The sequence below is a fragment of the Trematomus bernacchii genome, unplaced genomic scaffold (assembly GCF_902827165.1).
Source record: "Trematomus bernacchii unplaced genomic scaffold, fTreBer1.1, whole genome shotgun sequence".
Classification (NCBI taxonomy): Eukaryota; Metazoa; Chordata; class Actinopteri; order Perciformes; family Nototheniidae; genus Trematomus; species Trematomus bernacchii.
In genome coordinates, this window is record NW_022988050.1 from 4,801,188 (window position 1) to 4,822,776 (window position 21,589).

Below are 21,589 nucleotides of genomic sequence, written 5' to 3' on the forward strand. Positions count from 1 at the left end.
TATTTTAATCGACTGACAGCCCTAATATATATATATATACAAATATATAACTCTCTTTAACTCCAGGCGACTTTTTGCCGCTTTCCTCTGTGGTGCAGTGCTGATCGTTTCACCATAGAGGAAAGCACTTCACAAATTGCAGTACGCATAATGAGCTGTACAAATGCCGCAGTTTTTGCGTGGCTGTGTCTTTAGTTGAAAGCCCAGTGGCGATCTGCTCATCTCTCATCGAAATAATATGCTACAAAGGGGCGGACTGGCCATCTGTGTGTTGAACTTTCCTGTCGGCTCCCAGACCTAGTGGAGGAAACAGGGGGGATGACTCTCTGTCGTCTCCCAGGGCAGAAGCAACAAGCTTCAGGTTCAATAACCCACTTTAGCTTAAATGATTGGAGAGAGGCAAGCTCTTCTTGGGAGGCCGTTGCATTTATTTAGTTGTTCTTCTGTTTCACAGAATACATCACAGACCTCTGTTTTTCTGCTGCCTCGTTTCACTTCCAGAAACATACACGCTCGCTCACTCTCGCTCTACCATCCACACACACACACATGCACACGCCACACCCCTCTCTCTCTCTCTCTTAAAGGGACAGCGATCTCATCTCACTCTGCATGACCCTAATATCATAACATGTGTGTTCTGGAGAATCACAGAACGGACGATCGTCCTTATTATTATGCCGTTTAAACCAATTATTTAAATTTGTTTGTTAAATTCGGCGTCATGTAAGTTGCGCTGACAGGTCCACACACTGCTTCCCCGCAGCGAGGCTCCCCTATGGAGCTAATTTCCTGCCATAGCTCCCCCGCCACAGTTCACGAGCGTCGAGCTCCTCAACCCCCCCCCCCCCCCCCCCCCCCCCTTTGATAAATCACGATCGTCGGCACGCTGATAAAAAAATTTTTTTGTAATGGCACTTCATATCAAAAAGGTTGCCGACCCCTCTAGCTTGTTTGTGATTGGAGATATTGAAGGCGTTACAACTGTCCAGTGTTACAACTGTCCCTGGTCTCCCTACATATAAAAACACGTGATTTATGTTAGTACTCTGCTACTAATCTACACAATATTACATTAAATTGGCTTAACTTTGACAAACTGCAGCATTATAATATGACATTAAGTTTTTGGTAATAAAAAATATAATATTGTAAAATTCTAGGGGGAAAGCCTTTCTTGATATCCCACATTTTAGTGGCAGAACTTCCATATTTCTACTGAAGTAATATTTATGATATAAATTCAGAACTATAACTGGTTGTGGAGAGTTTTAAGGCCGTAGTCATACTTTCACTAAGGTAATGGTACTACCTCCACCTGCTCCTCTCAGCTGTCACAGAGGGGTGGCACCTGGACGGCTGAGCGAATAAAAGCGGGACGATGACAGCCCTCCGCAGTTTGCACTCAGAGAAGAAGAGAAGCTGCGTGAAGGTAAGACACCCTGCTGATCCGGTCAACTCGATTCAGCTGCGGACAAAAAAAAAACGTAACTTTGCAAAAACTTGCGAAATTCAGGGTCTCAAGTTGTGTTAGCAGTATTTCTTTTGAATGCTGCATCAGAAGTCATTTAAAAAATATATAATATTGAAAAAAGTGTACGTAATTGGCGAATTTTGTAGTATTTTTTTATTTAGAACAATTACAAAGTTTAATTCGAGTGTAGCTTTAAGCTTGGTGTATCCATTTGGAACCCACTAAAATGATCTGAGCTGTGTGATTTTAGTTTGTTTTATTTCACTGTACAGCACCTTGGTCTGGAGGTTTTAAAGTGCTTTATAAATAAAGCTGTTTTGTATGAACTAATTCTGATATTTGCATGACTTTATGTGCGTTTTATCCTCGGGTATTTCACGTTGTTTCCCCCCCAGATGAACTGGCTTTTATCCCTCGCTGCTGTATGCGTCCTCGTCCCCAGCGTCCACTGTGCCACAGATGCAGGTTTTTAACCTTTTTTATTATTGAATCTTTATCGACTTTTTTGGATAAACCTTGAGTCCTTGCTTAGATTGCTTGACATGATTTGGATTTGATTTTCCCCCCTACAGGCTGGTGTTACCATAATGAAAGTTGCAGTAAGTAATCTCACTTTTTATCCCCACTTGAACACAACACCATCTTCACTTCAGCTACTAAACATCTCGTTCCTGTTTGTAGGTGACACAAACTGGCCCACCCTCTTTCCTTCTTATTGCGCTGGGAGTCGACAGTCACCCATTAACATCGTCTCAGCATCTGCCACAGCTGACTCCAACCTGACTGCATTCACCTTCACCAACTACAACAGCAACTCCGCCCTGAAGAAGATCAAAAACACTGGAAAGACAGGTGGAGTGAGGGAGCGTAAAACACTTAAGTGGGGTGGATGCATTAATTATATTTGCTAGAGTAAGGGATGGCGCGCTGGTTCAAATGTAATGGAAAAATCCGAGTCTGCCTTCCTTCTGTGGAGGTGTGACGGAAAGAGATGCAGCCAGGATTCTTAACGCTAGTTATCATGCTTTAATTGTAGGCTATGATGTCCTATTTCTATCCTACACATAGCTACTGTAATATTTATTTATTTTGCTGTAGTATATTGGTCTTTTATTAAACATTCTAACTTATCAAGAACATGTATTCTTTGTGATAAATGTATTTTCTACTGAAGATATGTATAGAATTGCTTTTTAGAATGTTCTAACTTCTATTCATGTATTTAACAGGGACAGTGCACATTAATCAACATTTCTGTAAATGTGCCAGAGTTGGCCAAGAGGCTATTTTTCATCTGTATTCATTATGTTTTTTTTTTTGTGTCCATTCTGCTGTTTTTTCCCCCCTCCACCAGTCAAAGTCACCCTCGCCAGCGGGATTAAGATTTCCGGAGGGGGTCTGTCCGATCCCTACGACAGCCTGCAGTTCCACTTGCACTGGGGAAATGGCTCCTCTGTCCCCGGCTCTGAGCACTGTGTGAACGGCAAAAGATATCCCATGGAGGTAATGCACAGTCTTTGTTTTGTGATAAGCTATCAGTTAGAAATGTTCCGTTAAAGTCACATTAAATTATTTCTCTCTCTCTCCCAGTTACACATTGTCAACAGCAAAGCAACCTATAATGGTAACACAGATCTAGCTGTGAAAGACTCAACAGGACTTGCTGCTCTTGGATTCTTCATTGAGGTGAGGAAAGATTCATTCACATTTTTGTAATGCCAGTCAGAAAAGTCAGTGCTCTGTGTTTAAGCCACTTCTGCAACTTGGCAAGTTTTTAAAAAAGGCAAATGTTGCGTTTTAAAAAAACAAAACTCTTTGCATCCTGTTCGATGCAACTGTTGGACCGCATCACGTAATAATGTCCTTACCTTTTAATTTGTCACATCACTGTTGACCTATTCAGCCGTTACCCTCCCATGATGTTCCTCAACCAAGCTGGAAATTAAATATTGTGTCAATTTTTTCTCAGGAAATGTCAGGTGATGCAACTGGGCAACCTGCCAAATGGAACTTGTTGAGCTCCTACCTGTCGGACATCGAAAACAGTGGTAAGGAAATGTTTGACATTTGACTTTTGAATGAAATGCTTCTTCTACAGTCCCTTCATGGTCTTGTTTCTGCCCCTCAGGAAGCAGCATGGCAGTGGCATCTGGAATTTCACTGGATGATCTCCTGGAAGGGGTGGATCGCACCAAATACTACCGCTACCTCGGCTCCTTGACCACGCCCGCCTGCAATGAAGCCGTGGTTTGGACTGTGTTTAAGGACACTATCAAAGTCAGCAAAGATGTGGTAAGTTATTTCTTCTTGTGTCATTAAACAAATACTTCGCCCACAAAGCAATCATTTGTAAATCAAGGACTCAATGTTATCTTGTATTCCTGAAAAGGCAGTCTTGAAGAATTGGGTTAAACACAGCTCTTTTAACATGGATAACATAAAGTAAATCAAAACATCATATTACACAATCTCTTACAACTCGTGCATTGTGATAAGTCTAATTTATTAGGTCCTATGTTGACTGATTCCCAACACATGCTTTTTGGTACTCTCCTGTGGATCCAGTAATATTTTGCCGAAACGTATACTGTATGTAGGAATTTGTGAGCATACAACTGGATGAATGACAATTGGGTTACACTGCATGAGTTTTGTGAGAGTTGGCAAATGGTTATTTTGATAACGTTATCCCGTTAAATTCAGTCCCCATTTATTTTGATCCATCAAGACTTTTCTACAGTTTGTCTTGTAAGATAAACTAAGACTCCGACAATGCTTCCTGCAGCTTACTTACTTAATGTCTTGTTTCCAGATTGACAGGTTCAGCACAACCGTACGCATCGCTGGTAACTCATCAGAGCTTATGGTCAAAGTCTTCAGAAGCGTCCAGCCAGCGCAATCTGTCACAACCCAGTCCTCCTGCTCCACCTCCGGATACTCTCTGGGGCTAATGGCCCTGAGTCTTGTTCTGGGGAGGGGTAGAGCCATTTAAGGCTGTGTCTCAGCACTCAATGGTTTGATCGTAAACCTGTTTGCATGATTTCTTACTTGAGATTGTTGTAATAGCTTATTTTGTAACCTGTTTTGCTTTCATGTTGTCCTCATCAGGCCAGATACTGTCAGCATAGGAGATGTTGCAAAGCTGAACACTCAAAAATGAAACTGGTTCTGCTTCCTTTGAGTGTGATTAGGATTTAGGCATCATTCAAATCATTCATATGTATCACCATTGTATACCTTACATTGTTTAGCTCTGTGTTGCACTACTTGCACATGTGACAAAACGGTTAGCTGTTTTCAAATTTAAATGATATTTTTTGTAACCTAGTTTTTACTTTGTGGGACAAATGTACATCAAAATGGTTTAAATGAATGTTGGGAAAACCATCCCAGTTGTTGCACTTGGACTCAACTTTAGCAAGAAACTTCAGAGCTGTCTTTTGAGTGTTATCCTTTTAAAGTTTAACAAACATGAAAGCCCTATTAAAGTACACCGTTACTTCATACCTCACACTAACGTCACATTGCTTCACTAGTTACATTATCAAGACCTGAGCCACTTACAGCTACTCTTATTACAAGGAAATAATAATTCTCCTCTGTAAACTTCCTTGATAAACATTGATATGCCTCAAAGTAAAGATTAAGACATGTTGTAAATAGTGTAAATATATTGCATTCCTTGTTAAGGGAGATTATGAAGGTCTTTGAAGTAAGCAGTGTACACGGTTTAATGTCTATGTGAAGTAAGCGCTTGAGTATCCTGTTGAAGCAAGAATTTGTCATATTTAAAAAATAAATAAAGGTTTTAAGTGAAGTTCTTGTGTGGTTATCACATTACTCTTAGATTTGGTGCTACTGTAACATCGGGTGATAGTTGTCTTGTCAAGCTATCTGTTATCTTTATTGGAAACACCTTCTATTGTTTTCCATCTTCTTTCAAAGTTGATGCATGGGGCTGTCACTGGGGAACGATCAGCATGCTTCAGTTACCATGAGTCAGGAATGTCAGGAATGTCACATACCTAACAGACTAAATCATTTACAAAGACGCAAACTAATAAATCTTTTTTTTTAAATTTATTACACACACCTGCAGATACAGTCGCTACAGTACATGCCATTACAGCAACTACATCTGGCCCACCTTCAATTGAAATGCCAATACTCGCAACAAAAACCTGAAGATTAAATTAATTTACTGCAAAGTGTTATCTTCATCTCAAATGAATGGCACATGTCTGCAGATTTTTATAAACATTTACAAGATTAAACATCAATTATTTATTTTACATTATAGTAATTAAATCGGTGCAAAAATAACTAAAGTTTGACAAAACCTTTTGATGTATGATTGTTTAAAAGCGACTTCCTTGCAGTCATTTTGTAGTTTTTTTTTTTAATGACATCTGTCATTTCAGGAACCTTAATTCCCCCACTGACTGATTAATGTTCACTCTGCTTTGAACAGTCACTATAAAATATTATAGCAGAGAGTGCTTTTGAGACCACATCTGTTTGCAGAACTGTTGCAATAACATAGCCAAGCCTACTATCAGCTCAAATGTCTCCATGTACAGTATATGCACAAGATTAAAAAAAAAGTAATTTTCAGTCTGTTTGTGTGGCCTGTTTTACTGCCCAAACACGGGGTGGATGAGTAAAGCTTAAGGGAGTTTCTGTGTTAAATTTCGATGCTTTGTCCTATATAGGCTCCATGTAATTGAATACTTTCTCATCGAAAAGGAGGGGGTGAAGTTCTATAGCAGGATGGAGGGAGGAGGCTAAATGTATTGTCATGGGTCAGCTTTATGTTCCTAAGAGGTCGAGTATTTAAAATAACTCGGGTCTTATGCTAGAAGAGAAGACGGAGAAGGACTCAAAAGAAAACAAAACATTTGATCTACCGGACGATGGGAATGTGCTGAAACCGCATTATTAGGTCTTTCAAGATTACTGTGGTCAATGTTTTAAAGCCAACATTCTTTACTTGTTCCTGCTAAAAAAATAATGTAACAGTATTTTTCTGTTTACTGGATTAACTGCACCACTGTTTAAATAGATTTTGGTTATAAGCTTTCATTTACAAAATAACACTTAAGTGTTTCTTATGCAAACTAGATATATTTACAATCAATAAATGGAGATTGTGAGGGTAGACTTGCTGTTTCCCTCAAATTATTGTATACATAGACACCTCAAAATTCACTATAAAAAGCTAGAAGCCTTCTTTATTGGGCCTTAGAAATGCAAACCAACCCTAATATAACTCCTTTAGGATAAATCGTGGTTCCACAAGCAGCAAATTCATATCAAATATGAACCACCAATGTCATTGATTGGCTTTAGGTACCCCAGAAACATTTTTATTTATTGATATAAAAAAGAATTCACAGGGCTCTACGGAATAGGTTATTCAACATAGGGCGGGTATTTATGTAATCTGAAACCAGCTAGTGGGTTTTAATGAACTGTGAGTGTATGATATAAAGAGTCTTTATGTTCCCTTGAATGGAACAAGGGAAGCAGGACAAAAACAGCCTGCAGCCACTTGGTATCCACAAAATGACAGCTCAGCTATCTATTTTCTAACAATGAATTATCAATACAGCAGAGATCAGGAGGAGCCAGCTGCTTCTGAGAAATGATGAGGATCCCTTTAAGTCGCAGCTGCACTCATTTGGGATGCGAGGAGTGGGGATTACAGGCGGAGCTGGACATTTGAGCCAGTCCACAGCGATAGATTTAGACATGACGACTTCTTGGTTCAGTCCTCCTTTCTTCAGCACCCAGTAGAGGTTGTCCTTGAAGAAGTAGGCATCTCCTAAAGAGCAGGAGCAGTATGTGTGAATCTCTTTCTTCTATCAGACAATAAAATACAGCATCAGCCTGCATCTAAATCAGCTTTAGGGGTCAAAAACACTGCAAGGCTGCTTTAAAGAAACAAAATCTTCAGCCTAATTGTAATTAAACTAATAACCTTTTCTAATTTTCGCTTTGATCGATACTTTTCTAATGTTTTATCACTTCATAACTTCCATACCAGCACCTTAATAAAAGTCCTCTGTGGCTTTGTTTATTTATGTATCACTGGTGCCAGAAACTCATCACATATTTATGTTTCTGAACTTCTGTTACCTTCTCCCCAGCTGATGATGTCATCCATGTGAGGCGGCACTCCCCCCCAGAGGCTGTTGTTCCGGGGGTAGCCCTGCTCCGGCTGCATGGTCCCCTTTTGGTCCTTGGGACTCTCGTCAAACCTCCAAAACTCCCCGTCGCTGAACAGGTAGGTCTTGCCGTTGTGGGCCCAGACGAAGGCTGCGTCCACCCGCTCCACCGCCGCCCCGCTCTTAGTCTTCATGCCCCAATCGGAGAGGGGCCTCGGGTAGCCGATCTGGGCCCGAGTGTCCCTGAAGACCCAGTACTGAGGTCCTGGATAGAAGGAGGAAAGTGTGAGAGTTTTTTTTAAAAGATGGTTGGTATGTGTTTAAGACAGGGCTCTCCAACACGTCGATCGCGAGCTACCGGTAGCTCGCGGGCAGCTTTTCAGTAGCTCGCCGCTCGATTATCGATTATAGCGTAGTAAGGTTGCTTATTGATTTTTCGGCCGCGGCTGGACAATAACGTTTTTTTATTTTAGATTTTTTTCTGTCACACGAATATCAAATGGTCGGTGACGCAGAGATCAAGGAACAGACGTGACAGCAGCACAGCGACAACACACACGGAGCAGTCTGCTTTCTCCACCAGCACGAGTCCAGAACTAACAGCAGAATGACCCGCTCTGAATCAGGCCCTGTCGCTGCGCCTCAGAGACACACAAGGAGGGATTTGTGTTTTTTGAAAAACACTCGTTATCGTCATGTCAGGTTTTTGGTGGATTTAATCAAGTCTTGGATTGCAGAGTATGAATGTCCTCTTGCTATTTTCAGTTGATAAATACTTGTGTAAAGTTTGTGAAGGCAGGAGGAAAGCTTCCGCGATCACCGTCTCCTCTCCGTTCCTCCAAACCCCGCCCCCTCCCTGAAAATAATGAGTGACAGGCTGATAGTGACCCGATAGAAACTTTATTATTCACTTAATCACTGATTGAGATATGATGAAGCTAACTTAATCTCATACATTCATGGGATTTATGTAACAGTAAGACAGAGAATGTAAGTGTGCACCCACATGCACTATTTTTGTTTTTATAATGCTATTGTAAATACTCCTGCTGTTTTCAGACTCAAGTCATGTGTGTCTTTTTTTTAACAGAAGACCGTAGCTAGAAGCTGCAGCTAGACTGCAGAAGTATTAGTTTTTTGTTTTTGAGGATGGAACCATTTTCACACACAGATATAGGGAGGCTAGACCTATACAATTGATTTATTATGGTTTATAATTTAATGTCAAGACGAAGACGAAGAAGAAAAAGATGGCTGAACAACTGTTCAGTGTCAATCCTGTGGAGATCTCCAAAATAATGTTCAGCTTAAGTCTCAGCAAAACTCACAACATTTCTGGAGCCTTGTAGACCCAGAAAACTATAAGAACATTCACCAAGCAGCACTGAAAATGTCTGCTTTATTTGGTTCTGTTCTACATACCTTTGTGAAGCAGCTTTTTCTGACATGAATGAAATCTAAATACAGAACAAGACCGACTGATGAACATTTAAATGACTCTATTAAGTGAACCTAAGTGGGTCCAGCATACACCTCTATGGTGGACTGTATGCAGTGCCATTAATCTCACTAACAAAAGAGTGAAATGCTTGTAAGGTGGTGATTAAGGACACTTATGTGAATGTTCAGTGATGTACTTATTATGTGGGCCATAATAATATGTGAGAAATCTTCGTTTTCTTGGACCTTATTTTTGATAAGCTTTAGGTATTGCAATTTCACACGTGTACAAAAGTATAGCTTAATTCAACTGATGAGGGCTATGTGAATAAATGTAAGCGATGTGATGCAAGTAGCTCTTGGCCACTTTCATTTTTTGAAAGTAGCTCTCAGATGAAGAAAGGTTGGAGACCCCTGGTTTAAGAGGTCCCCTATTATACTGTTTTTCATCAATATATTATAGGTCTCAGATAAATACAAAACATGTCTCTGAAGTGTTTGGCTCCAAATACCAAACAGATCATTGCAGCATCCCATAATCCCCTCTGTTTCAGCCCTGTTTCAAAAGTGCTGATTCTCTGTCTGTTACTTTAGATGAAAATAAGGAGCCACTCCCCACGCCCCTCTGAGAGATATTTGGTTAAAAATAACACACAGGTGCTCTAGGAGGAGATTCAGGTGATAAGGTGGGGGGGGTTACCTTGGTTGGTGATTGGCTAATGGTTACACAAGCCAAAAAAACGTTATGACATCATAAAGTGGACATGTTGATGTATAAAAGACGTGAAAAAGTGGATTTCTCATAATAGGTGACCTTTAATATAATTGGTTTATTAAAGATCTGAAGTCCCGAGGTGCAAGAAAGAAAAACAATCTGGTGTTCTATTTTCTAGGTCAGACATAGTCTGTTTTTGGATTATTATTTTAAGTTTCTTTTTTCATATCTTTGAAACAAAAAATGAAACAGTCTTTGTTGTAATTCAGATTCAGGCCACAAGAGGCTGAAGTGCACCACTACCCATTCACACTCCAATTATGCAGAGAATTGCCACTTTCTCTAGGGAAGCTAACATCCATACCTTCACACACCCTTGGCCACATTCCTGTTTGCCAAATCATGCCAACATTTTTCCCTCACTTAAAATCACTTCCTTCAACGTAAGAGGAAATATAGACGTGGGAATAATCAACCGTGTACACAACTCTGACTCAATAACACCATTGCCAAAATTAGAATCACTAAAGCCAAACGTAACCACAAGAAGTAGTTTCTCACCAATGAAGAAGATGATGCTGCTGTCGCTCTTCCTCTCGTACACGGCGTCCACCTTGTTTGTTCCCGGCGGGAGGCCAATCCAGAAGTTTCTGATCAGAGCCGGATTGAGGGACACCAAAGACCTGTCTCGCTTAGTCCTCCAGAAGTGGTTACCTTTCCAGGAAAGAGAGTAAACACAACACATGTAACTGTATATTCAAACACACTAAATGTACAAAACTAAAACACCTCTCAACCGTGAGTAAGTGTTTCTTGAATCATCAATGTAGACATGATTTGTGATTGTTTCTTCTTACCTTTAAAAAAGAAGACCTCTCCCCTGATATTTGCGACTGCGTCAAAGCCTCCCTCACAGCGCTCTTTGAATAAGGGGTCAGAACTGGGACAGAAAAAGTCAAAAACTCCAGTCAAAATATATTTCACAGGATGTAGTTTGATTTAAAACAAAATACACTAGAGGGTGCAATAGGACCAAACACAGTGAGGATTGATCAGAAGGCTTTTATCTGCATCCCCTGGTTTTTAAGGAATCATCCACGAGTAAACTGATGGGATATTCAAAGCCCAAGTGCTTATTGTTTTGATGATTGTACATTAATTTTCATTGTTTCCTGTGATTTTACTCACGGCCGTGTTGGTCTTGGAGGAGATGGACTGGGCAGGCGTGGGCGGTCAGGATCAACACCTCCTGATGGTCCGCCATTACTCCTACCTACACCACAACAGTGACAGAAGACAACATTGAAGAGTCGCTGAAGGACTGACGACAGCACCACAAAAATTGTAAAGCAAACCAGGGAAGAAACACACACGGGATGCTTTCGTTTTTAGGCACGGAAGGAAACTGTTGAAATCTTGCTTTTTGTGAGTACACCTTTGCACACATAACCACACTGATAAACGGTTTTGTCAGATGGCAGTTTATGTCCTCTTGATGGAGGTTTTTAATAGACTTCTCTATCCTTTGTGGGCTGTCTTTTCAAGCTACATTGCAAAATCAACATTTATGATCTTTCTTAAATTTGAACTTATAATACAAGCATTCATCACTTAAAGAAAAAAGTCGTTCAGGGCCACTTCTACATTCTCGGAGGAAATGACCACAAACCATTAATGTTCTTTTTTACATGGAAAGGAAGCATTCCACTGAATCAAGTGAACATTCTGGTTCCCGGATTAAACCCCCAAAGGGAACTCAGTAAGGGTTGCAATTAAATGTGTTTGATATAATGATGCCAGAAGATTAGAAGCCTATACTGACTTTAGAGATCCCCTGACTACCTGCAAAACTAATAACAATCAGCTTCAGCTTTTCTTTGTTTTGTGTGCTGGCAAATGTTTCACAGAAAACAAACCATTATTAGAGCAGGGAATAAGAGAACACATTTGAAAGGGAAGTCAAAATAATGTGTCAAACTCAAAGTCAAACTGTATGTATTAGTGTCATGCATAGGGAAAATGAAATCAAAGATGGATAATAAAAAATGTCAGGAGACGACAGATGAAATGTCAAGAATGAAGCTAAAACAACATTTCATGATCAAAGTCAAACTTTTGAGAAAAAATCTAACGACTAGTGTCAGTACACAATCCGAAATTTCAACTTTTTTCTTAATGAAAAATAAAAATGCAAATGTGATTTATTGTCCTATTGGCACTTATATTGTCCCATACAAACAGACATGAAACCACCATCAGCGCACACTGTAGGCAGGATTCAACAAATATTACAGACACACGTTGTAGTGAGTCAAACTGGTCACTGACCGTAGATCTGCTGGATGGCCAACTTGTCGTCCATAGCCAGCTGGAAGTTGGAAATGTCTCCCACAGCGCCCTGGTAGTACGGCCTCATGATGGACGGGTCAGAGGACGAGTGGGACAGGCCCAGCGCATGGCCGAACTCGTGCACTGCGACCGTGAACAAGTCTGTGCTGCCGCTGTCATCTGAGGAAGTGTGAAGAAACCATCATTACCTTCATGTAAACCAGGGGTTTCCAAACTTTTTTCACGAGGGCCACATACAGAAAAATATACGAAGGGCTGGGCCACAACCTAGAGGGGAGGTATATTTCCTCATAAATTCAGTTATAAGTTGGGAAAATCAATCCAATAAATTATTCTTGATACTTGAAAATGCGGTAAGAAAAAAACAGCCTCCATCACAGCTCTCCAGAGGGTTTCAATTATTTTGTTAGCAGCTCATTCCTTAAAACAGAAGCCTCAGATTGCTTATAATAAGGGGAAATATGAAGGGTATATTTCAAGCTTGTTATGAAAATGTGTTATTGGGCTTTTTTCTTATCAACTAAGATTTGTTAGAAGATGTTCCCAACTTTAATTGACTGAATTTATTTGAAAAGTGGGCTTATTAACACATTAATACTGTGTAACATATTTGAACATATATATTTAATAAGTACAATATAAGACCAGCACAAGTTTCATTTGTGGGCTGTATGACATTATACTTTTTTGAATTTGCTGAGGGCCGATTCAAAATGGCCCCCGGGCCATAGTTTGGACACCCCTAATGTAAACCAATAGATCATTATCAGTGTACAGACTGTCATCTAAAAGCTCTTCTATAGCCATAAATCCATTCATGATTTCAGTCAGTAAATACCTCCATTGCTCCAGATCTCATCATCATCAAAGTGTGTGTCACCCGCCACTACATCCCTGCCGGGGAAGAAGGCGTGGGCCAGGGTGCCACCCTGCCCGTCAAAAGGGTACCCGTCGTCGTGGAGCATGCGGGCAAAAGTCACTCTGATGTCCCCTTCAGTCGCCGCCCCCCCGCTGTCACTCTGCAGCTGAAGGAAGTTCAGGGGGGCCGCGTCGCTCCAGGCTTTGAAGGCTCGAGTCAGGATGCTGTCGACCACATGTCCCGGCAGGCCGGGTGAGCGGGAGGGCGACGGGTAGCTGTGGACACTGCAGACCAGAAGACATTTTGTATTGGAGCAAATATGGAGAGTGTTATTTTTTAACTTTAACTTAGTATAGTTTGTGAAATCTTAGTTTTGCCCCTTTAATTTCTGTTCAAAGTTTATTGTAGCTGTTACAATTTCATTCTTTTATTGCTTCACAAAAAGTAAAAAAATACAAGTCTGGCAATTTTCATAATGATTGATGTCTGTATATATGTTAACGGTTTCCATGATTATATTGTGGTTGTTTTATTATATAAAATTCTTTATTTAGTTAATTCTTGTTATCCTTGTGTTAGCTCTTTGTCTTTGTGTTTCAATCGTATTTCTTTTGCTGCTTTTGTGCCTGAATTTCCCTATGGGATCAATAAAGGTTTATCTTATTTGATCGGGTTGTCCATCTGTACATCCATCCCATTCTTTTGAACACGATATCTCAACAACACCTTAGGGGATTTCTTCAAATTTGACACAAGAGGATGAACTCATAAGAATGTCAAGGTCAAAAGTCAAGGTCACTGTGACTTTACAAAACACGTTTTTGGCCTTAACTCAGGAATGTATTCGCTGAGCTGTTTAACCAGACATGTATGTACACTGCTGGCACACTGGATGACTCTTGCTGTAAACATATCCAATATAAAGACCAAAACAAACAAACTACTGTCTTTGTAGCCACAACCCTAAAACAGCTATCAGCACATCAGTCAGCTGAACTCTTGAGCCATGGTGGTATGTTACTTTTGTTTTCATTAACGTGAACACTGTAGTTAATTTATAATCCTCCCTCAAAAAACGTCCTGTTGCTGTAAACTTTTTACTCATCTGAAATAAGTCTCCACTTTAGACTGAATTAAAGTGCCCAGCTGTAGAAACCAATTGACTTGAAGAAGGAAAGTCTGAGAGCATTTAGGGATGGACTATAATGACACCACAGTAAACTAGAGAATAACCCCAGCCTTGCATATAAATCCTTTGTATGGACCTTTTGTATCACATTGTGTTTCTTTACGTTTTTATTTATCTTTGCCTTTTATGTTAAAAACCAATCAATAATGTTGTGAGACAGTAAACAGTAGTCTACACCTTCTCAAAAGCCTTTCTTCCTCTACGGACATAACTTCAATCCTAACATTGTGGGCTGTAAAACCAAACAACTTTTGGTATGATTTAAATTTGGTTTGGCATCCATAATGACGGCTGTAACCTTTTTTTTTTTAAATATGAAAATAATTCTGATGCAATTGTGTGTGTGACACATAGCTCTGTGACTCATAAAGGGATGGTGTAAAGCCACAATATAACATGACAGGAAACACACCTCCATGTGAGGTCTGTCTTATGCCACTTAAGGCCTGACAGCGCGTATCTCTTCCTCCTTCTCCTCAGCATGTCCTCATTACCAATGATATCAGGAAGAGAGCATCGAGGCGTAGACATGAGTTTAAGTGTTTCAATGTCTGGAAGAGAAGTTGATATTGCTGAAACTCAAGATTACAGGAAGTTTGAGACCTCATGTGACATCATCTGTGAAATCTCATATGCATGATATGTTGTGTTTATAGATTTATGGTGAGGCGTTGTTACCGAGCACCCCAGTTTCCTGGAGCCCGCCGAATCTCTGCATGACACGAATGGCTTTCTCCAGCCCCTCTTTGGTCTGCATTCTACTTGTGCGAGGGTCCGGAGGAGGAAGGTAGCCATACCTGCTCAACCAATCCTGCACAGAAAACAAGAAACCAGAGGAAATGGCAATCTGTGTTTTCTCATGAAGCACAGGATGATGTTGCATGAAAACAACACGGTTATTTATGTTTGCAGTGAATTATTTCTTAGTTAATGCACCCCACACCTAAGTAGAGCAACAATATCGCTCAGTTTAGTTTCCTACATGACTTCAAGATAACTGGCAAAAGCTGATGTCATGGAGGCAGTGGCGTAACAAGGTTGTGATTAGCCCCGGTGCAAATATTGTTTTGGGTCCCCCCCCATCGCCCCAAACATAAGCGCACGCTGATGCGCTCACACACGCACGGACATACACAACCACTCAGAAGCGCCACATGTATAGGCTATCAACAACAGCCTCCCCTGGCCTCAGACCACCACAGCCTGACAACGGCACAGCGAACTAAGAAGAGGATTAAACCTGTTTCCTTGATATTTGTCTCTGGGGAATGGGCCGGTAGGCCTACATAGACCGGTTGCTATAATATAGCTTTTGATCTTGGCGTCGGGGGTCTCAATAGCGCCATAGAGTCCCCTATCGGTTGGGGCCCTTGGGGGAACTGTTGGACCACAGCCAAATCCAGCCTCTCCTCCTGGCTGGCTGGAGAAGAAGGTTGCACAGCCACGGCCACGGATACAGCTTCACTTGTGGAGCTAGATGGCAATGATGGTGGTGAGGCAGGTGAGCTATCGTTAGCCTCTGGTTCCGGCTGCCGCTGCACGTCAACATTGCTAACGTTAGTGCTCGATTTCGAGGACGATGTATGCAGTGGCGTTTTTATATGTACAAAAGTGGTGGGGCACAAAAAACTTAGATGTCTATATATAAGCTTCTGCAGTGACGTGCAGTGAGGTTCATGGCTGGTGAGGCACTGGCACTGACTCTTCAGGTTTACAAATATTATATTTTGACCTAAACCAAAATATAATATTATTTTCAAAAGCTTTTTTTGTCTGATGCTTCGATTAATTTTAAACAGACAGTTCAACAAAAGGATACCCAAAAAATGTAATTTTATCATTTAAATATTGAATTGTTCTCTCTTAGTAAGATCCCATTTTCAATAAAATTGCGGTCTTACCTTGACTTGAAGATGAAGTCCATTTGCCTATCCTTCTGGACAAACATTTCTATTACTTTTTTGTAAAAGTCCTCCTTATCTTCTTGTAGTTTCAAAAGTCTATCATAAATCTAATCGATAGATTTATGATAAAAAAATTATAAAAGTAGGGTAGACATGTGGATGTTATCCGGCTGAACAAAACGTGCATTTACAGGTACGTTTCCCACAGATCTTATTTCGAGCTATTTTCTAAAATCCTATGGAGAAACCTCATTGCTTTTTTGTGCTTACTTCCTGGTTTTAGGACGCGCCACTGCACCTCTCTCGTCTCCTCTTCACACACACCACACTTTTCGCGGCACACGTACTTACAGCCAATCAGCTCTCTGAATGATGTGAGATGACGTATGGTGGGGATGGCAGCTCCGTGCCCCTCTGGTCATTATTTTTTTGCCACACACATTAAATGGGAAAATACTCTGAGCATGCGCAGTGTAGTTTTTACAGTCACCGTTCACTTCACAGCGAGAGGAAGGGGCATGATCAGGTTTTGTCCCACATGGCTCTAAACAGCTCAATAGGCACACACTGTGACTGTAGACACACTAATTAGAAGAACACAGACTAAAACAGCAATGTACAGACGAATCAGATGATTAAACATGATCTTAAAATATATTTTATATATTTTTTTATTTATTTTCTGCATTTTTTGTAATCATTATTTGTAATACTTTCTGCTGACACTAGGTGGGGCTGTGCCCCACCTGCCCCTAATGACCAGTCGCCACTGGATGTATGACAAAAAAAACGGTCTAATTTTGTCAATTTAGCTGTTACATCTCCTTGTTCTCTCTTGTCCTTTCTCTTTTGAGCGCTGCTCTTGTGCTTTGGTTTGCTGTACATTATAAATGCAAGCTATTACATTTTTTATAATGCTACCGAACTTGCTGCTGCTAGCTACAGTACAGTACAGGTTGATTAAACGGTTCGCTCGTCACGCAAGGTATAACATGACATGAAAGGGAGCTAGGTCATTGGACAGACACATTACAAATTAATTTAGGTTGCTTGGTTACTTTGAAGACTGCGTCAACCGGTCAATGCCATTGGGGCCTCAATAAAAAAATATTTTAAAAAATATATTTTTTAAATATATAAACTTTCTTTTTTTTTGCATGGGCCCCTTGCTGGCTCTGGGCCCCGGTGCGTTGCACCGGCTGCACCGTCGATAGTTACGCCACTGCATGGAGGTATATTTGTTCCTATACATCAGACCCAGCACAAAGCAGTGTGTCAGCCTTTTTTTACTCATTAATATTATATAGCCCTGTCTGTTGAGGGAGTTGCTTGAATGCATAAAGGAAGCCTATAATTTTCACAAGGCAAGTTGTATGAGAACGGTCTGCAGGTGAAATAAAATGATGAATCTGGTGCGATTTATTTTGTATTGTAAGCATGTATCTCTATCAGAGGAAGCGTAATCTGTCTTGTGAAAGTGATTTTGAAACCTGCCCTTCTTCCTGCCTTGCCTCCACCCTTTTACCGTTGTTGCAGTTGAAAGGAAAAGGTGTTGGCCAATTCATCAACAGTTGTTTTCAGTGGGTTTTACACTGCAAAAAGTGTCCTCCTCAAGTAAATACCATGTTCTACTAGATCAGGGGTCTGCAACCTTTTGGACCAAAATAGCCATTTTGTCCCCTTTTCCACCAATTGTTTTTGTCTGGAGCCGCAAAACATATTTGATAGCTTGATAGCTTATAAAGTTGTATATATTGTTACATCATAGACAAAAACTACAGTTTTTTTGCATTTATTATTTATTACATTATAGAAAACTGTGTACCTCTAATAATAAACAAAGAACTCTTATAAGGAGAATTCAAAAAAATACACAGGCCTACTAAAAGATAAATCAACACAGCACTTGGGGAGTCCTCTGCACATTTGAAGAAAATGAATATAATTCAAATGGGCCCACTTTGAAATAAATAAAACATATAGCTGCACCCTAAAAAGAGTTAACTGATTGAATTATGACTGAAGATCGTCAGCTCTTCCGTGTTTTTCCTCCAATACGTAAAGGCTGCAGCACCTTTGACAACTTCTCTCCACATATCTAACATACCGGTAAGCCAGCATCGTTTGCTGTGAAAGCATATAACTCTGTCCACGCAGAATTAAACCCTCTGTGTTCCTCCGATACTTTTATTTTCTTTGATTTATCCATAGTTCGCTCATCGAGCTGGGGGTCAGGTTATTCAATTAAAACCGTTTTTAGGTGGTTAGGTCATTTTAACAAGCTATATGATTTCACTAGTGAAACAATGACTAATCACCCATAATAATTACCCTGAGAAAAAACAAGCCTATAGAAATATATATGTTCCTCTAATAGTGATAGTAAATATAACCTCCAATCCCAAAACAATAATGATCATCCTCGCTCAAAATACAAAGTTTTAAAACAGTTTAATGTGTGTAATTCACTCACCACTGCTCTGTACTGCTCCAGGACAGCTGATGTGATTCCCGTTAGGGTCGACAGAATCCACAGCAGAAGACCCAACTCCATTCCGGTCACTGCGAAAACACGCTCCATTATTATCAAAACAAGTTGGTGTAAACAGAGGACACATTTCTCCTCTATAACTGACCCAGTTTCATCCAAATCCAAACCATAACAAAAGCGTGTGGGCACTGAAGCAAAGCTCACCGTGTTTCTACTCCTCAGTGTCTCCGGGGACTAGGCAGGGCGCATCGATCAGAAACTCTCTCAGCCGCGAGGCTATCCGAGGCTCTTATATCCGCCTGCACGCGCATCATACAGATGTTTGGCGCGTGTTGCCTCAGGTACAGGTGAGAAGATGCGATCATTATTTACTTCTCCATCTGTAATACTTTTCAATGTCCAAATAAAAATACATTTTGACAGAATTTGGTTAATATATGATATGGTTTTTACACTGTGACAGTAGGCTATGGCTTTGTTAAACTTGAAGGTAGGGTAGGTACATTTGAGAAACCGGCTCGAGATACACTTTTTGTTATATTCCATGGAATGCTCTTAACATCCCGATAGCAATGAATATCTTAAGTGCTTTGACAAAAAATCCATAAAAAAATGTCATCTGTGGAAGCCGTAATACTGTAAAAAGTATGACCAATCATTTTAGCCGGCCCGGCTAAAATAACTGGATGGCCAGGGAGTGACAGAGGCAGATTGTGACACACTTTGAGTTGTTTTACTTAATAAAGTTGTGTTTAATCAGACTGGCACAATCCTAATGAAAACCTGGTGTCATTGCTACACTTTTTAGTCAGATTATTTAAATGATTATCCTGCAAAGCACCTGAACCATAATCCGTGCATTTATTCTTTATTTATTAACAACTCATTCCTATCTACAAATGCAAACTTGATGGGTTAGTGTAGGAATCCTCTATTAATGAATTAACATTTACAATCAAATCTGACTGTGTTTTTTTACAATGTCTTTATCATATTTGTAAGAAACATGAATTATACAACACAAGACAAGAAACACGATTTTTAAATAAATGTATAAGAAATGTTTTGAAAGAAATAATATATTGTATATCTCCTACAACTTGAAATCACCATAGTCCAACTTCATCCCACCATGCAGTAGAAAACCTAAAAGGTATCTAGAAAACATTAGTTAAAGGTAGCAGGGTAGGTACATTTGAGAAACCGGCTCGAGATCGCTAGAATTTGAAAATACACAACCGGAGAAAATCTGCCACTTCCTTATAGAGCCCCTCCTCCAACACACACGAACGCGCACATGACCAATGAGGGCACGAGATAAGTTTGTGCACAGATGGAAGGCTGACAGGCATCCCTCTGTCCCTCATGTGTTCCTTGTCCTTCTCCTCTTGTCCACCACTCATGTCAGATCATCATGCGTTTGTAAGCACCAGATGCCCTCAGACTGTCCACCTGATCCAGTCACCCCAAATACCAAAGGACCGACAAAGAAAGCAAGGTGAGGTACAGAACATGACATGATTCATATACCAAGAATATCTGTTAAGATATGGCAAACAAGTTTCTGTCAATAGGATGGGTTAAATGCATAGAATCATTTTAACAAAAGAGGATTTGAGGATTTTTCAAAATACTAGATGTGTATAATTGTGCATGAAGAAGCTTAGGTCAGACAATATTAAAATGAAATCATATTAAATGTATATTTTGAAGATGCAAGGAAAGATAATAGGCCCAAATTAGCTTGTACCAAACATTGGTGTTTGAATTCCATGTATAACTAACTTTAAATAAATAATAAATAAATAAATAAAATAAAAACATGTTTTAAAATAATTTTTGAAATAGTCATCGTTGCAAAAATGTATATTTAATTGCATACATATTTTTATTTTCGATGTAGGAATGAAAATAAATGTGTGTACAAAAATATCACTCCTCTTTTGAAAACAATTGGTTTGGTATGAAGCATGCAAGACATTAATGTCGTTTTCAACTATGTTTCCTGTGTTATACCACAGTAAGTACTTAAAATACATTTGGTGAAAATTGATGACGCTGCATTAGGCTGGAGTGCACCGGCATCTCACATCTCATCTTGGACTCCCATTATGTTCATGCCAGTTCTCTCTGCAGAGCACCACTGGTATCATCTTTCTCTCCCCCTCCCCCCTTCCTCTTCTCCCATCTTTAAATTCTGTCCATCCTCCAGGGCCCAAGTGAGCCATACCATTAGAACAAATGCTGCGCTGCTAATGGTTGACCAGCTGCCGCCACGTCCACTGACCAATATACTATTGACTCTTTAAAGGGATGGGTAATGTTTTAAGTGTTGGATAATCTCACTTCTCCACACTGACTCTCAGGTGTCCAGCATTTCTAAACCTATAAAAAGTACTTTTGTAAGCTTTAATCATAATAACTAATATTCTTTCTAATATCTTTATCCTGAACAAATAACACGTTAACCCAGTAATCCGGCAGTGGCTCAGTCAGTAGGGGCTTGGACTGGGAGCTGTAGGGTCGCCGGTTCAAGTCCCCGACCAGACCTAAAATATGGAGTGTGGACTGCTACTTGGAGAGGTCCCAGTGCACCTCCTGCCCTGCCGTGGTGCCCATGAGCAAGGCACCGGACACCCCTCTTCCCCCCTCACTCCCATTGCTCCCCGGGCGCTGTACAATAGCTGCCCACTGCTCCTAGTACTAGACTCCCGGTATTAGGATGGGTTAAAAGCAGAGAACAAATTTCACTGTGTGTGCTGTGTGCTCTGCATGTGTGACCATTAAAGAGGGTTTCATCCCTCTCTATTCTATTCTAATGACTGTTTTTGGCCACTTGGGGGCAGCAGAAACAAGTTGTATAAGCAACACTGACATAACATCTCCTTTTTCGATAAGAGTTATCAAAACCAAATCATTTGTCACATTATATTAAATGTACCTATTTATATACATGATTAATGGTGATGAGAAAATAAGAAGCTTAAATGCCAAACATCAC

The 21,589-nt window shown here is 40.2% G+C and overlaps 2 protein-coding genes across 2 annotated transcripts; one reads left to right on the forward strand and one right to left on the reverse strand.

Annotated features, from left to right (window-relative positions):
• Positions 1–1,366: 1,366 nt before the first annotated feature.
• ca15b (carbonic anhydrase XVb) lies at positions 1,367–5,291 on the forward strand. The gene is made up of 9 exons (XM_034118893.1): positions 1,367–1,432; positions 1,870–1,939; positions 2,047–2,073; positions 2,156–2,326; positions 2,829–2,977; positions 3,065–3,160; positions 3,444–3,522; positions 3,603–3,766; positions 4,287–5,291. Exons 1-9 carry the CDS (start codon positions 1,382–1,384, stop codon positions 4,464–4,466), a joined length of 987 nt encoding a protein of 328 aa, XP_033974784.1. The 5' UTR covers positions 1,367–1,381; the 3' UTR covers positions 4,467–5,291.
• A 248-nt stretch (positions 5,292–5,539) lies between these two features.
• On the reverse strand, positions 5,540–18,893 carry mmp25b (matrix metallopeptidase 25b). The gene is made up of 11 exons (XM_034118892.1): positions 18,793–18,893; positions 18,571–18,659; positions 14,872–15,004; positions 14,606–14,744; positions 12,984–13,288; positions 12,125–12,304; positions 10,985–11,069; positions 10,654–10,736; positions 10,358–10,510; positions 7,613–7,906; positions 5,540–7,298 (listed from the first exon to the last, which is right to left on the reverse strand). The coding sequence occupies exons 2-11, from the start codon at positions 18,649–18,651 to the stop codon at positions 7,063–7,065; spliced, it is 1,689 nt and encodes a 562-aa protein (XP_033974783.1). The 5' UTR covers positions 18,652–18,659; positions 18,793–18,893; the 3' UTR covers positions 5,540–7,062.
• Positions 18,894–21,589: the final 2,696 nt, after the last annotated feature.

Coding starts and splice junctions, on each gene's coding strand:
- ca15b (XM_034118893.1), top strand. CDS start 1,382: ATGACAGCCCTCCGCAGTTTGCACTCAGAGAAGAAGAGAAGCTGCGTG. Junction 1,433..1,869: donor AGAAGAGAAGCTGCGTGAAG/GTAAGACACCCT, acceptor TTTCCCCCCCAG/ATGAACTGGCTTTTATCCCT. Junction 3,523..3,602: donor GTCGGACATCGAAAACAGTG/GTAAGGAAATGT, acceptor TCTGCCCCTCAG/GAAGCAGCATGGCAGTGGCA.
- mmp25b (XM_034118892.1), bottom strand. CDS start 18,651: ATGGAGTTGGGTCTTCTGCTGTGGATTCTGTCGACCCTAACGGGAATC. Junction 14,745..14,871: donor CCAGGAAACTGGGGTGCTCG/GTAACAACGCCT, acceptor CTTCTCTTCCAG/ACATTGAAACACTTAAACTC. Junction 11,070..12,124: donor GGCCATCCAGCAGATCTACG/GTCAGTGACCAG, acceptor GTTGTGGTGTAG/GTAGGAGTAATGGCGGACCA.